This window comes from Bubalus bubalis, chromosome 9 (genome assembly GCF_019923935.1).
Source record: "Bubalus bubalis isolate 160015118507 breed Murrah chromosome 9, NDDB_SH_1, whole genome shotgun sequence".
NCBI lineage: Eukaryota > Metazoa > Chordata > Mammalia > Artiodactyla > Bovidae > Bubalus > Bubalus bubalis.
In genome coordinates, this window is record NC_059165.1 from 20,390,490 (window position 1) to 20,407,841 (window position 17,352).

A 17,352-nucleotide genomic window follows, 5' to 3' on the forward strand; every position below is an offset into this window, starting at 1 on the left:
GTGCTTCAGTCCATGGGGTCACAAAGGGTCAGGCAGGACTTAGCGATTGACCATCAACAGCACCAAGAGACAGTGGAGGACAGAGGAGCCTGGCGTGCTATAGTTCATGCGGGGTCACAAAGAGTCGGACATGACTGAACAACGACGACAAAAGCGTCGGGGTGGTTGTCTCTGGTCAAACAGCAAATGAGGAAAAGAGAGAGGCAGAGATGCAGGTTCAGTCCCTGGGGTCAGGAAGATCCCCTAGAGAAGCATGGCAGCCCACTCCAGTATTCTTGCCTGGAGAATCCCAGGGTCAGACGGGAGTCTGGCAGGCTACAGCCATCAGGGTCTCAAAGAGTCGGACATGACTGAATTGACTTAGCACGCATGCACTTATGGACTTTATAGGCTAATTTCCTAGAACACGGATCAATCCTCACGACCTGTCAAAGTGTAAAGCCCTCTGTATGTAGGCATTCCTCTGGGCTACACTCCCCCCATACACATACACACTCACTCACACACACACTCACTCACACATACACACACTCACACACACATATCATTCACGCAGGGACTAGGTAAGCCTGCTTTATTTTCTTTTCAAGCAAGCGTCACATCCAAATGATTTATTTCAAAATATCAATTGGGTTATCCTATCCATTCACACTCATGACCTTTGCTGCTGCTGCTGCTAAGTCGCTCACTCATGTCTGACTCTTAACGACCCCATGGACTGCAGCCTACCAGACTCCTCTGTCCATGGGATTTTCCAGGCAAGAGTACTGGAGTGGGGTGCCATTGCCTTCTCCACATGACCTTTGAGTACACACTAAAAAGGTTCTAACTGAATAGCTCTCAGGCAAAACTCCCTAAGAGGCCATAACTGAACTACGAGAGAGAAGACTGTCTCCTAATGTTTGCATTTGGCAATAAAATCCTTCTGCTTATACATAAAATAGTTAATGCTAATAACTGTCTCTACCATGTTCTTCATAAATAAACAAACAATAGAATAAATGAGTTGAGAGACATATCTGTTGGCAATACTGCAATTATACAGCTGCATGTTTTATCCTGCATTCCTCATTATTATTTACACATTGAATCCCTTCCAAAAACCTTAAAAGTACTCAGGGAGAAAGTCTAACAATGCTTTCCTTGGTTTACTTTTCATTGGTTTGTGCATAGTAACCTTTTAAATTTGCCAACAGCTTTTACAAATTTTGCAAAATCAATGTCACAAATACATAATAAAAAGTCTAGATTTGTGCCTTAAAAAGATGCAAGGGTATTACTGCTTTCTGGTTGATTTTTCTCACTACATCTTTGACTGGTTTTGTTAATCAAGGATACAATTTCCCTCAAAACAATTCACTGCTCCTTAGATGTCTTTTCTCACCAGCTACTGCAGTTATTGGCACGGCTTTAAACTTCACAGAAACATCTGCAAATGCTCCTCCTGTTCTTGTCACATTGATAATGGGTCCAACATGATTTTCTGCTACTCGAACAACGGGTGCTGAGAGCTGAAGAGTTCCGAAGGCATCATCATTGGCAATGATAATTAACTGAGCAATAGCTTCTACCTTAGGCCCCAGGCGTGGAGAGTTTGGAACTGAAAGACAGAAGAAAAACTAATACATCAAAATTCTAACAACTCGTCAAAAGTCATCAAGAGGCCTCAGCCAATTTATAGAATGGACAAACAACAGAGTCCTAGTGTATAACGGAGAGAACTATAATTAACATCCTGTGATAAAGTGTGTGTGTGTGTACTTTGCTATACAGCAGTAATGAACAGAACACTGTAAATCCACTATACTTCAATAAAAAAATTTTTTTAAAGAAGCTGCAGCAAGATCCATGAACCAAATGGGTTATCATTTTGTGTTTTCTACTACTTATAGCAAAAATATTTATTGATTACTATGTACCAGCATGAATTTTAGATGTTGGGGATACAAAAATAAACAGAAAGTTCCTACTTCTCTGTAACTTCTAGGGTGATTTTTATTATAGCAAAGGAATAATTACCCTACAAGGATTATTTTAATAGGTATTAGAAATTTCTCAAAAGAAAACATGATTAGAAGATAATTAATCATCACTTCACATAATATTATAACAGGTAACGATGAAACTTACAGAATTATGCTCTTCCAATTAGTTACCAGCATGCTATAAATTTTTTTAAAGCCACCACAGTTACAAAATTGAGCAGGAAAGTCATTTAGTTCCTTGTCCTCGAAGATGAGCTGAATATCACCACACTCCAATTCAATTACTGTCTCTCTCCGTGCTTAACTGTCCTTCCCCACAAACCTATTCCCCCTGCACCATCTCAATTAATAGTCATGCCAAAGCTGGTATAGAAAGAGTGTCCTTACTTATGCTTTTACTTCTATACTTCTAAGCCTATCTTTAAGACTCTCGTCTTACTTGCCACTGATTTTAGGGAGCACAAAACTTATTTTGAAGGCATTTAAGACCCTCCACAAACTCTCCCTGATTTACCTTCTAGATTCAATTCTGACTTAGCACCCTCGCCAAAACAATTTTTATGAACTTCGACACAAATGAAGCATCAGCAAGCTCATATTACAAGTAAACAATTTTGAGTTCATATTTAGAACATTTCCAACTACGGTGGTATTTGAAAGCATGTGACAATGAATAAAATTGGGTATTTTCAGACAACGTAATCTAAAACAAGTAATGACACCATTTAATTTCAATGATAAACAGTTCCAGATCACACTAAATTATATAGTTAAAATCACAAACTGTAAATCTATATAATTAAATTCAACTACATTGGGTGGAGAAGGAAATGGCAACCCACTCCAGTGTTCTTGCCTGGAGAATCCCATGGACAGAGAAGCCTGGTAGGCTGCAGTCCATGGGGTCGCACAGAGTCGGACACGACTGAAGCGACTTGGCAGCAGCACATTGGGGGAAAACAGCAGTAACCCAGGGTTGCAGCAGCAGACGACATTTTATGCGTGTGCACCATTTGACAGGCACTGTTCCAAGCACTTTCCTTGCATCCAGTAATTTAATTCCCATACCATTCCTGTGTGGTGGGTAACACTGTCCATGTCTCACAGATAAGGAATCAGAGGTGCAAAGCGGATGAGGTAGTCAGCTAAGGCATTAGACTAGAACCTGCTGGACACATTTTAGAGACATCATGTAAGGGTCTGTCCAAGCTCCAGCTCCCTATCTGCAATTCCTCAGCAAACCAGGTAGATACCCTTCCTGCACTGACTGTTCATCCTGCCCTCTGCCAGCTCGTCACCACTCCTCTCACACTGTCTCCTGAAAGTGTGTGATTCTACCTATTAAAATTGAGACCATATCACATAGGTTTGCACTGAATTATTCTTTTTCTTCATTTTAAATGACATTTACTGTTTCCTTTCTAATGCACTGAATTGTTCTTTAACTGTTTCACTTCATAGCTTATGCTGAGTCTGAATTTCCCCAAGTATGCTGCACGGTTCCAGGAACATATCCAGCATAAACAAACACACGTCGACTGTTTCTCCCAACCCATAGCACAGTGATATCCTGCATATACCACTTTATTAATAATTGTTCACATTTATTTAATGCTTACCATATGCCAGACCCTATATTCATTTTCACATGTATTATCATATTTAATCTCCATAATAAGTCTGTACTACAGATAAGGAAACTTGGGCTTTAAAAGCTTATGGGCAACAATTTATTATGATACACTTGGACCTAAGTTATCTGACACCAGCATCCACAGCTCCTAGCTAGCCACTGCTACATGCGATCCTTCTTCCTGGTTTTACTTCTAGCTCACTTAATAAACTCCAGTTCCTTGAAAAGTGGGCTATACCATATAATTCTTGTAGTCAGTCGCTCAGTCGTGTCCAACTCTCTGTGACCCCAGAGACTGTAGCCCACCAGGATCCTCTGTCCATGGAATTTTTCAGGCAAGAATACTGACTGGAGTGGGTTGCCATTTCCTCCTCCAGGGGATCTTCCTGACCCAGGGATTCACCTGGCATCTCCTAGGTCTCCTGCATTGGCAGGTGGATTCTTTACCACTGCACCACCTAGAAAGCCCTTTTATAATTCTTACTAAGACTACTTACTGGGTTTTATTTCAATGTATTGCTGTGGTAACTGATGCTAAATCACACAAAGAAAACAAGGGATAGGTTACTGTGAAAGAATGTGAACCCTGACTGTAATCTAAAAATTTAATGATAGCAGTTATCCTTAAAAAGTAAATTTCCTTCTACAGTCCTGGACTACAATTACAATGTGGGCAAGAATGGTGCTCACTATACAATGTACCAGTAAGGCGACAAAATATACTTGTAAGAAACCTTCATCTATATGGTAGAACACAGTCAACATGCAGATCTTAACTCTTTCGACGATTTCATTCCAATTTTCTTAAGATAGTTTTATTATATTTTAAAAGATGTCTACTTAATATCATACTTACTAATGTTATCCTAAAACTGACATTAAATTGATATTAAATTAAAATCACCAATCTTGCTTCCTTTTCTTAGTGCCTTATTCCAGGAAATCTAGATTCTTCTCTTTATATAAAAACCCCTATCTAAAGTCATAGGTCTTCAGAGAGAGATGTGGCTAACGAACAAGCTACAGTGAGCCCCCAGCTCAGATCGGCTCTGTGATAGCAGCCCCCACTCCCTCCAAAGCTACTGAGCCATGACCCCGGGGGGAGAGGCTGTTCTGTCCAAATAGAAGCTGCAGAACCAGATCCTCTGCCCAACACAGGTCATCACTCACTCCTCATTCCTCATTCTTATCCCCAACCAGGGCCTTCATCTCAACTCTCAGGATGACCCCCAAATTTCCAGGTCTTCTCACTACTACACAGCCCTTTCCCCCTTCCCTCATGCAGTTGCCAGATCCACCATCTCTTTGTATTGCTTCCCACAGATACAAAGAGACTCTGTTGGTTAAGGAACCATCTAGGGTGGATCAAGGTGAAAGAGACTCAGGATCTAGCTACGAGGACTGTCCTTGGAACCCCAGATTGATTTCAGAAGGTTTCAGAAGCTACAATATCTAGTACAAATAGTATAAGAGATCAGTCATACCAGATTCCATAAGCATTTCTAAAAATTTAGTCTGGGACTGTAACAGTTTTAAAACACGACAGCACATTTTCACATGTCCTACTTCCATTTACCTTATAAACCCTTGTAAGAGGATGCTAGCAAAGTCAGAGCTTACTATTTTTACAGAATTTTTTACTATACCGAATTCTTAATTTGTTTCAGAATTCTTACCTCTAATAATAAAAACAACACACTAATGGCTACTTACTTGGGCGATTCTGCACTTTCTCTGTTAAAGTAGAGTTGAGTAGTTCAACAAACAAAGACTCGGACCTTTCTGGCTCATCATCATCCAAGACTGAAACAGTTATTGTTGCCTCACTCTGATTGGCTCTAAAAACAGCAAATCCAGAAGCTGGTAAATAGTCTTTCCCTTGAGTTGCTCTGGCTAAATTAGGTGGAAAATGAGGCGGTTTTTCCATATCGTCCAGTGTTGCATATGTGACTTTAACTTTTCCCAAGAGGCCTTTTAACCTTATTATTGACAACGTGATGTTCTGGGTTGCTTCCTCCACTTTAATAGGTCTATTTTTCTCAGAAAAGATGAAGACCCCGTAAGGATCATCACTAGCCAAAACTATTAGTGTGGCATTAGTATGAACGCCTAGAGAGCCACTGGAGACGCTGAGGATGGTCACAGAGAATGCTTTATCCAGTTCGGGATCTTCATCAGGCAATATTTCCACTGTGATGTTGGCGCTCTTCTGTCCAATCTCAAATGTGACATTGCCAGAGGTGAAGGCCAGATCGCCATCAGGGTCAGAGTCTATGCTCCAAAGCAAAGTCACTCGAGACAGAGCCCCATGACTTCTCATAATCTTTAAAATATTTAATATTAAAATATGTTAAAACAGGCATTAAATCCATCAACTTAGAGGTTTGGACATACAAAACAACAGGGTATTAATTTGTAATTTTATTTTATATTAGCTGTTCTGAAGAATATAAGATTCTTGAAGGCAATGCACTACCCATCTTTGAAGACCCTCAGGGAGTCCCACTTAAAACGACTATTGTATGAAATGACAGATTGAAGGAACATGCTTATATTCTAACTAAAGCACAGCTGTTTCATTTCTGCAACTACAACATATATCAGTAATAAAGCAAATGCAATTAACAGCATATTATATTGTACATTCATGAAAATGTTTACATTTCCTGCAAAGACAGTATAAAGTTTATTGTAAGGAATAGATGACTGATAATTTTTCTGAAAAGTTAGCCATAATACTCATTTTTTAAAACAAATTATATTTAATTTCAATGTACTATGGAAAACAAAAATTCACCAAAAAATGTACTCAACCCAATGGTATATATTTACATATTTAAGAAGCAAGAAATGCTTTTGTCAGTAGTATGTTAAAAAGAATGAAAAATCTTTTTAAAAAAAATCACTTCAAGTTACTGTAGTGTTAGTCGCTCAGTCTTATCCTACTCTTTGCAACCTCATGGATTGTAGCCCGCCAGGCTCCTCTGTCCATGGAATTCCCCAGGCGAGAATACTGCAGTGGGTTGCCATTTCCTTCTCCAGGAGATCTTCCCAACCCAGGGATCAAACCCGGGTCTCCTGCATTGCAGGCAGATTCTGTACTGTCTGAGTCACCAGGAAAGCCAGACTTCAAGTTAAGTCCCAACTAAAAGTAATTTTTATACTTAAAATAAGAATGCTGATTCAGAGACAGGAATTTTTATTAAAAAATTTCTTTATAAACTTGGTGCTTTCCCTGAATCCTTTTTCTTTTCTTTCTTGAGTAATTAGTTATCCTTTCTAAAGCTGTTTAATTTATTCCACAACAGTTTACTGCAGATCTGCCATAAGAATACAGAACAGATATATTTTGAGTGATCTTTCTTCATCCTTTGAATAAAATCTGAGGACACTGAGCAAGCTTCTGGCTCCTCTAAATTATCTAACAATAGAAGCCTTAATTTCTACTGGATGAATGTAGAGTAGAAACACATATACACACCGAGACCACATGGAGATGGTATTATTATTGCTATTCACAAATGTTTTGCATTTTCTTTCCTTTTGGGAAAGATACAAGCCAGGATTATATTTCTCTACCCAATTACTTTCGTGTTGTCATGCGACATGCTTTGACCAAAGAAGTTAAATGGAAATGCTGTGAATGACCTCCAGAAAGAAGCTGAAAAGCCAGTGTGCAGTTTCCCCCAATCACGTCTCCCTAGTCAGTGGAGACAGAAGTATCTGTTGAGTTACAGCCTTTGCAACCCTCAGTCCTAAGTGATTGATGACAGCCAACTTCAGATGGGACATAAAACATGAGTGAAAAACAGATCTTTGTTGTAGTAAGTCAATTAGAATTTGAAGATGTTTGTTGCCACAGCCCATCTGAATTAAGATAGAAAACTATATTTTTATATTAATAGATATTTCTTAAAGAGTCAGGAATCCTCAGAATCACAATGCATGCAAAATGAAATACAAAGCAAAAGACAAATCACTGTTTAATTATCAATTTGAATTGTCTGTGCCACTAGATTCAGTACCCCCCCACTTACATAGAAAAAATTAACAAAGTATACCTTAATATACAATAAAACAGTGTTTTTAAAAAAAACAGAAAACGTCTAGGACTGGAGGAAAGAATGTACGCACATTGAATACAACAGTGCTGTATCCATCTTCTGGTTCTGTTCCGCTGACAACGAGTGACTCAGGGCTAAATTCAAATACACCATGAGCATGGTCAGAGGCTGCTATAGTCACTAGAATTTGGGAAGCCACTCCTAGACTGGCTGCATGAATAAGTTCCAACAAACAGAAGAAAATGTTAATCAGTAATTTACAAACCAAAGGGAAAAGCAAGGAACAACTTTTTGAAAAGAGTGGTACCATTCACTGAGTATGTTCTAATTTGCTTCAGAAAGAAAGGCAGACAGAAACGGCTGCCACAATATTCGTGCTTTTCTGACCTTCCTCTGTTTGGGCTCTAACGTGACATACAAGTGCTGTATAAGCACTTGAAGATGAACAAGGAAAACTTGTTTTTCTTTTTCTTCTCTATGAAAGAGAACATTCTTCCACACAGAGCATAGGAGGAAAGTCTCTCACGACCTTTGCTGACCTTGGAAGAACATGAGCCAAAATGACTCCTACATTTATAAAACAGTAGTTTTTCTATGATTTTCACCAACCTGACTGCACAGATTCTTGGCTTCCAAATGTGCAGTAATTCTACTCCTATTTTCATCATATTACGATATAATAGATCTATCTTTCCTGGTCTCAAAGTCCAGTCCTATAACTAAAAAGATGCCAAAATCTAAACAAAGAAGTACTTTTGTCCTAGGAAGTATGTTCAGCTTTTATGTTGAACATTAAATATGTGGACAAGACAATAAGGAATCCCAAAATTAGGACAGTAATTAAATATAGAAGTTACAGGAGACATTGACAGAAGTCAGGAATGAGAGGGGTGGTAACAACTTCTGAAACTAAAATATAAAACCTGACATTGTGAAAAAGGAATGTTTTGTGCATTCTTCAAAAGGAATCTTTTTGAGGGTTAGCAAGAGTCCCTCCTGACGAAAAACAGATAGTCTATGCATTGTCTCTTTATATGAAAAAATATTTGAGGTGAAAAAGCTGAATCATATTTATATACACATCTAATTCAAAAGACATCCTCTTTTCAATATTTCCTTCAATAAATTGGCAATTTATTCTCCCATTTTCTTACTTTCTCTTTCCCATGTGTTTGATTAAATGCAGCATAAAATGACTCACTTGCTGTCGTAAAGAAAATCAGTACGACACATTTTACATGAAAATATAAATATTCTATTTATCTCTTTTTTAGGTATTCAAAGCTATGTAAAAGCTTTTCCAATAATCACTTTTGTACATGGTACCAAGCAAAATTTATGTTATAATTAGAATCAGGAAACTTCATTAGGTTCACAAAGAGAGGAGGAGAGTCTGAGTTTCAGAGGCAGATAGGATTTGATTTTGACTTGATCACTTTCCAGCTGACTTATAACAGCATGGAGTAAATAATACTTGATAAAGTTGTGCTGCCTAATGAGACAAACTATATAAAGGACCTGCATATAGCGGATATAGATAAATGGTTAGTATTGTTGTCTCTAAAAAGAAAAGTTAAAATGCAGAATAGTAAAGGGCCTCGGAATAGCGGCTTACCACGTCTGTGATTAGCTGGAAGGAAGAATTCCATGTCCCCATCACCACTACCGCTGCCCTCAACCCTAAAGAGTTCAGTCACTTCTCGAGGAGAAACACGGAGTCACGACCCACACAACACACATTGACACGATGAGAAAATTGAGAGTTCTTAAAACATATCCAGCAAAGAGGAAACTTCAGTAATACTAGACATGCATTCTTTCAAATAAAACAGATTAGGTGGTAATGGTATAATATTAGTCAAGCTACCAAGTTATAAAACTTTCATTCATAGCTTCAGGAAAATATTCCACATAGGTTGCAACTGGCATTTCCCATTTCTGCCAATTTAACTAGTTTTATCTTTAAATTTTCACTTTGTAGCAGTGTAAATTGTTTTCATCATTTATACAAATATTTTTAAATATCTGTGTGTATATATCAGCCTATACTTAGTCCTATAAACCTGTGACAGTCACCTTCCCACTTACAACACTATGTGTATTAGTCACTCAGTCAGGTCTGACTTTTTGCAATCCCATGGAGTATAGCCCACCAGGCTCCTCTGTCCATAGGATTCTCCAGGCAACAGTACTGGAGTGGGTAGCCATTCCCTTCTCCAGGGATCAAACCTGGGTCTTCTACGTTGCAGGCGGATTCTTTACCATCTGAGCCACCAGAAAAGCCCACTTACAACAACTAATTCAAAAACTGGGGAAATGCATCTAACATTTCCCTCTAGCCACACGCTTAAGTTCTCACATTTCGGCACCTAGACAAGTGATCTAGAAACCTCGGCTTCAGCCCTGGCTGTGACAGACACCAGCTGTAAAACCTTCAGCCAGTCACGAAAGCCCTTGGCACCTCACTTTTCTCACCTATAAAAGGTGCCTGCTGCCTTTTACACAGAACTGCTTTAAAAACCAAATAAATGATACCTTAGAAAATGAGGGACCTTGGCAATATATGAAGACTGGTTCTAACTTTACTTCCACTACATCTCAGAAGCCAACCATTATTTTACCAAGTATTTGCAAATAAAGAAGGCAGGAAGGGCAGCGGTGGAAAAGGAATAAGAGGAGCAAGATGACATCCACACTATGTGCTTCTACGATATCCCTGATTGACATGTGAGGCTAAAGTCTGCCCTGCTCTTCCGGGCTTCCCCTCCCCGGGACTTGGATAACCCAGACATGAGGACTGATGACACCCAAAACCTGAAACAGTCAACGGATTTCAGGGAATATCCAGTGCATGGCTCTGCTTTCATATTAACCACAGGTTACAAGGAAGAGGGGCGAAATTTAATCCCAATGTATCCTGACTAGCATAGAACACCTACTCGGGTGGCTGTCATATGTAGAATGGGTCTTACAGGCAAAACAGTGTGGAATAAGGATTTCTCCTTTGATCCCCACAAAAGCTTAGTTCTACAAGCTATTTCACCTCTTAGGCAGTCCAGCTATGACTCGAGGAATGGAGGCCAGCATCTAAGTTCCTCTACCTCCAATCCCCACTCAAGGCAGGCTGGGAGGATCAGATTCTCTGGCAGTACTGCCAACTTAGGACAGTGCAAGACTGGTTTTCAAATGAGTACCCATGCCCAATAATATACAACGATATATATTCTAGAGATATAGAAGGAAGATCCTCTATAAAATCACAAGTAAACACTATGATCACAAATAGAATTTCTAAAGAAAATCTGATGTTCCTTATCAATCAATATTATGTAAGGCTCACTGACATTTTCTCTATTACCCAAGTAGTTTTCGCTATAAGTAATACAAAGAACAACTTTTCAAATACTTCACAGTGACTTCTGATTAATGAAGTCCTTTCATGAAAATAACAATCTGGAAACGGGAGGACTTGTCTCTTTGAGACAAGCAAAGCTGCTACTGTTACATGACACCAGCCCAGCAGGGTGTCCAGCTTACTCTCGCTGTTTTATGTAGTCCGCCAAGCTGTGGTGCTATTTAATCATTTCCCTGACTTGTCCTCTCCTTTGGTTTCACCTGGGCTTTGGGAGAATAGGGAAGGAAAACATGGGGAAATTCTGTCATACTTACCCCAAAGTCTCATTAATACTAAAAGACAATCTTAGTATTTCTGTCCTACCCAATTTCTCCCCCTTTCTGTCCTACCCAATTTCTCCCCCTTGGATGGCTTATTCAGTACTATGACTTTCTTCATCAAAACATAAAAATAATAACAAGATAATAATACCAGCTTTGTAAGGGAAGAGACAGATCTGATGAATACAAATTCTTACACTTATAAAGATAATAACGTACACATCTCATGTATTCTATAAACCCCCAGCAGCACCTGATAATCAAACACAGAGATACTTCTGCAAAGAAACATATACAGTTTATCTGGGATAAATAAAGACTATAAACAGCCTCTCTTCAATACAGAGGAGTTTTGCCACAAAATGGATATTTGACTCCAAAAAGTCTGTGATAAATCAGAGTTTTCAGCATATTAGAAATGAGAATATTGTTAACCTGCTTTATTGATAATTACTTCATAACAGGTTTCCTAAGGGGATTAATTTTGACCTATTCTACAACTGGATATAGCTAAAGGAGCTACTGTGAAAACTGAAATAAGGAAGAAGGAGAGATGATTTTAGAGGCACCTACTATGAATGATAACTATAATTTGATGATTCAGTATAATTAAATTATTTCACTGCAAAAGCACATCTACGTTAGGAAAAGACCAAAGGATAATGAAAGAGGGAAAACCAGCACAATAGGTTAATTCAAAAGTAACTTATTTACTTAATCCACTATCATGGTGAGTGAACAAGTAAACATTTGAAATTTTTGAGTCACCATTCTTACCTCCTCCTTCCAAGTTTAACAACTCAACTTTAAAGGATTTCTCCAATTCAGGAATAGAATTATCAGTGATATTTACAGAAATGTACTTAAATCTTTCTCCTGGTTGAAATTCTAAGGTACCAGCAACACTCTGAAATATAAATAAAAGGTTTGTTCATTAGATTATAATTATTTTGTGTATGAATGTATAAGATGAGAACGTTTACTATGTCCCAGATTGTTATAAATACTGAAACAGAAGAAGATAAATATAAAATTGAAAACATTTAAGTGGCTATGAACAGTGATTAATGTAAATTCTAAATAAATACTCTCAAACTAAATAAAGTAGATGGATTTTTATTTCTCTTACTTGCCTATTCATCAAAAAACTATTAAGGCAAATAAATCTGTACAGGTAACATCCACAAATTCCTTAAAAAATTAATTCAATGAGATATATGAAATTCCTTTGATTAAGTATACTGAGAACTATTCAGTTTACATCTTTGAGTAATATAAATACTGCTACTGCTGCTACTGCTAAGTCGCTTCAGTCGTGTCCGACTCTGTGCGACCCCACAGATGGCAGCCCAAACAGGCTCCCCGGTCCCTGGGATTCTCCAGGCAAGAATACTAGGGTATAATAATAATAATGATGGCATTTTCATTCCAAAAATTTCCCCTAGCAATAATAAATATTGATCCACTGGGTATTAATTGTTCTTTGATTATACTCTCAAATGAAATTCATAATATAGATTTCCCATTAAAAAAATTCATAACTAAGAGAAAGATAAAGAATCTTGAAGTCTTAAGGTCCTTTTTTCTCCCATTACCTAATATAAGCATTTTCCCCTCAAGTCATGAGAATACATTTTAAAGATGTTTAAATTTTTCTGTGGTTAGGTTTTGTGGACAGCTATATTTCATCCTATGGAACAACTAATGATCCTAAAACTAAACTGAGGAACCCAAGTACCAATCCACTTAATCACTCATTTATTAATTTTTTTACAATACCTTCAAACACATAGCATGCACATGACATCATTTAGGATGCTTAGGACTCAAAAATAGTCAAGACATATCTCTATCTCTATGAAAATATTCCAGAAAGAGAGTAAAGCACAGGATAGAAAACAATGGCTATAAAAGACGTATCGTCGGCTCAAGGAAAAAAAAGTACCTTTGGCTAGTGTCCAGTTATCAGAGGAGTAATTCTACAAGTCTTAACAACAGACATAACATTTGACTGTCTTAGGAAACCATATCATTTAACCCTAGCAATATCTTACACAATTGGCCACTCCCTCACTCTCTGGTATTCCATGATATCACACTTTCTGTTTTTCCTACCTTTTTGGCTCATTCTTGTGTTCTTTGCAATTTTAACCTTCTCCTAGGACCTGAAAAAGCTATTCTTCATCAGATTCTCTTGTCAGATATCTCTAGACAAGGTTATACCATATTCTAAGCTTGTTGGGGACAGGAGGAAAAGGGGATGACAGAGGATGAGATGGCTGGATGGCATCACCAACTCGACAGACTTGAGTTTGAGTGAACTCCGGGAGTTGGTGATGGACGGGGAGGCCTGGCGTGCTGCGATTCATGGGGTCGCAAAGAGTCGGAGACAACTGAGTGACTGAACTGAATGTCATGTATACATTTCCAACTCCCAAAGTTCTACTGGCAGACCTTATTTTATTCCACTTCACTTTATTATATTTTGCAGACACTGTTTTTGGGTGTTTTTCTTTTTCTTTTTTTTTAACAAATTAACAGTGTGTGGCAACCCTGCACAGAACAAGTTTATTTGGTACCATTTGTTCCAATAGTGTTTGCTCACTTCATGTCTCTGTGTCACATTCTGGTAATTTTTGCCATAGTTCAAATTTTGTCATAATTGTTATATTTGCTATTGTTATCTGTGAGCTTTGATGTTACTATTATAATTGTTTGGAGGCATAGGGAAAGACACCCATCAGATCAGATCAGTCGCTCAGTCGTGTCCGACTCTTTGCGACCCCATGAACTGCAGGACGCCAGGCCTCCCTGTCCATCACCAACTCCCAGAGTTCACTGAGACTCACGTCCATCGAGTCAGTGATGCCATCCAGCCATCTCATCTTCTGTCGTCCCCTTCTCTTCCTGCCCCCAATCGCTCCCAGCATCAGAGTCTTTTCCAATGAGTCAACTCTTCACATGAGGTGGCCAAAGTAATGGAGTTTCAGCTTTAGCATCATTCCTTCCAAAGAAATCCCAGGGCTGATCTCCTTCAGAATGGACTGGTTGGAGCTCCTTGCAGTCCAAGGGACTCTCAAGAGTCTTCTCCAACACCACAGTTCAAAAGCATCAATTCTTTGGCGCTCAGCCTTCTTCACAGTCCAACTCTCACATCCATACATGACCACAGGAAAAAGCATAGCCTTAACTAGACGAACCTTTGTTGCCAAAGTAATGTCTCTGCTTTTGAACATGCTATCTAGGTTGGTCATAACTTTCCTTCCAAGGAGCAAGCGTCTTTTAATTTCATGGCTGCAGTCACCATCTGCAGTGATTTTGGAGCCCAGAAAAACAAAGTCTGACACTGTTTCCACTGTTTCCCCATCTATTTGCCATGAAGTGGTGGGACCGGATGCCATGACCTTCGTTTTCTGAATGTTGAGCTTTAAGTCACTTTTTCACTCTTCTCTTTCACTTTCATCAAGAGGCTTTTGAGTTCCTCTTCACTTTCTGCCATAAGGGTGGTGTCATCTGCATATCTGAGGTTATTGATATTTTTCCGGGCAATCTTGATTCCAGTTTGTGTTTCTTCCAGAAAACAGCTAATTTAATACATATTACGTGTGCTCTGACTGCTCCACTGACAAGCCATACCCCCATCTTGCTCCCTCCTGGGGCCTCCTATTTCCTCAGATACAACAATATTGCAACTAGGCTAATACGTAACCCTACAATGACTTCTAAGTGTTCAAGTGACAGAAAGAGTCACATGTCTCTCACTTTAAATCAAAAGTTAGAGATGATCATTAAGCTTAATGAGAAAGGCATGTCAAAAGCTGAGATAGGCCAAAACCCATACCCCTTCAGCCAGATAGTTAGCTAAGTTTTAAATGCAAAGGAAAAGTTCTTGAAGGAAATTAAAAGTGCTACTTCAGTGAACACATAAATGATAAGAAAACAAAACAGCCTATTGATGATATGGAGAAAGGTTTAGTGGTCTAGATAGATCAAGCAAGTCACAACTTCTCTTAAACCAAACCCTGATCCACAAACGGCCCTAACTGTCTTCAATTCCATAAAGGCCGAGGGAGGTGAGAAAGCTGCAGAAAAAAGGTCTGAAGCTATCAGAGGTTAGTTCATAAGGTTGACAGAAAGATGCCAACTCCGCAACACAGAGGTACAAGGTGAAACTGCAAGTGCTGATGCAGAAGCTGCAGCAAGTTATCCAGGAGCTCTAGCTAAGATAATGAAGGTGGCTAAACTAAAGAGTCTTTCGATGTAAATCAAACAACCTTATATTGGAAGAAAACACCATCGAGGACCTTCACAACTAGAAAGAAGTCAGTGGCAAGATTCAAAGCTTCAAAAGACAGACTAACTTTCTTATTAAGGGCTAATGCAGCTGGTAACTTTAAGCTGAAGCAAATGCCCATTTACCATTCCCAAAATCCGAGAATGATGCTAAACCTACTATACCTGTGCTCTATAAATGGAACGCTAAAGCCGGGATGACAGCTCATCTGTTAACAACACAATTTACTAAATATTTAAGCCTACTGTGGAGAGCTACTTCTCAGAAAAAAAAAAATCCCTTTCAAAATATCACTGCTAATTGACAAGGGACCTGATCATCTAGGAGTTCTAATGGAGATGTACAAGATTCATATTGTTTTCATGCCTGCTAACACAACATTCATTCAGCAGCTCATAGCCTGAAAACTCTCAGAAAGGTCTCCAAAGGTATTAACTTTCTGACAGTCATGGAGGATACGAACATATTTTTTCATTTTGTTTTAATTATTAAAAAAAATGATAATCCAACTGGAGATTAAAGATGGCCATATATGTCAAATCCACAACTAACAGCATACTCAATGGAGGAAAGCAGAAAGCATTTCCTCTAAGATAAGAAACAAGACAAGGATGCCTACTCTCAGTCCTTTTGTTCAACAAATAATTTTAGAATTTGTCTGAAACACAAAAGACCTCAAATAGCCAAAACAATCTTGGGAAGGACAGAGCCGAAGAAATCACACTCCCTGACTTCAGACTATACTAGAAAGCTACAGTAATCAAAACAGGATGGTACTGGCACAAAAACAGACACAAAAACCAATGAACGCAAAAGTAAACAAGTCAAAACTAATAACACTTCCAAGCTTTTGCACAGCAAAGAAAACTATCCACAGAATGAAAATACAACCTATCAAATACGAGAAACTTTTTTCCAAATAATATGACAAATAACAGATTAATATGTAACATATATATACAATTCAGACAACTCAACATTAAAAAAATCAACTCAATTAAAAAATGGGCTGAAGAACTGAACAGATGTTTTTCTCAAGAGGACTGTAGATGGACAAGCACATGAAAAGATGCTCAACATCGCCAATCATCAGGGAAATGCAAATCAAAACTACAATGAGATATCACCTCACACCTGTCAGAATGGCTGACATCAAACACAGCAAATATAACAAATGTTGTCAAGGATGTGGAGAAAAGGGAATCCTCATATGCTACTGGTGGAAATGTAAATTGGTACAACCACAGTGTAAAACAGTATGGAGGTTTCTCAAAAAACTAAAAATAGAACTGTCATATGATCCAGCAATACACTCCTGGATATATGTCCAGGATATATATTCACTGGATATAAATTCACTAAAGGATATAAATTTACTATTTTGAGGAGACAGCTATATTTCCATGTTCACTGAAGCATTATTCACAGCAGCCAAGATATACAACCTAAATGTCTGTCAGCAGATGAAAAAAGAAAATTATATAGATACATAAATAGACAGAACAGAATATTATTCAGCCTTAAGGAAAGAAGGGGTCTTCCCTGGTGGTCCAGTGATTAAGAATCCACCTTCCAGGGAGGGGGCGTGGGTTCCATCTCTGGTTGGGGACCTAAGATCCCACATGCCAAGTGGCACAGACAAGAAAAAGAAGTAAATTCTGCCATATACACAACAGGGATGAACCTAGAGAACATTATGCT

At 38.5% G+C, this 17,352-nt stretch overlaps 1 protein-coding gene across 5 annotated transcripts in view; it reads right to left on the reverse strand.

The window, feature by feature from the left end:
* The window catches only part of ADGRV1 (adhesion G protein-coupled receptor V1), a 543,743-nt gene that overhangs the window by 433,692 nt on the left and 92,699 nt on the right, over positions 1-17,352 (reverse strand). For all 5 annotated transcript variants that reach the window (XM_044947303.2, XM_025292226.3, XM_044947302.2 and 2 more), the window contains 5 exons: positions 12,135-12,264; positions 9,298-9,378; positions 7,753-7,892; positions 5,332-5,941; positions 1,385-1,600 (listed from right to left, as the gene is read on the reverse strand). In XM_044947303.2, the coding sequence (XP_044803238.2) occupies positions 1,385-1,600; positions 5,332-5,941; positions 7,753-7,892; positions 9,298-9,378; positions 12,135-12,264 (1,177 nt within the window). The remainder of the gene's footprint in view (positions 1-1,384; positions 1,601-5,331; positions 5,942-7,752; positions 7,893-9,297; positions 9,379-12,134; positions 12,265-17,352) is intronic.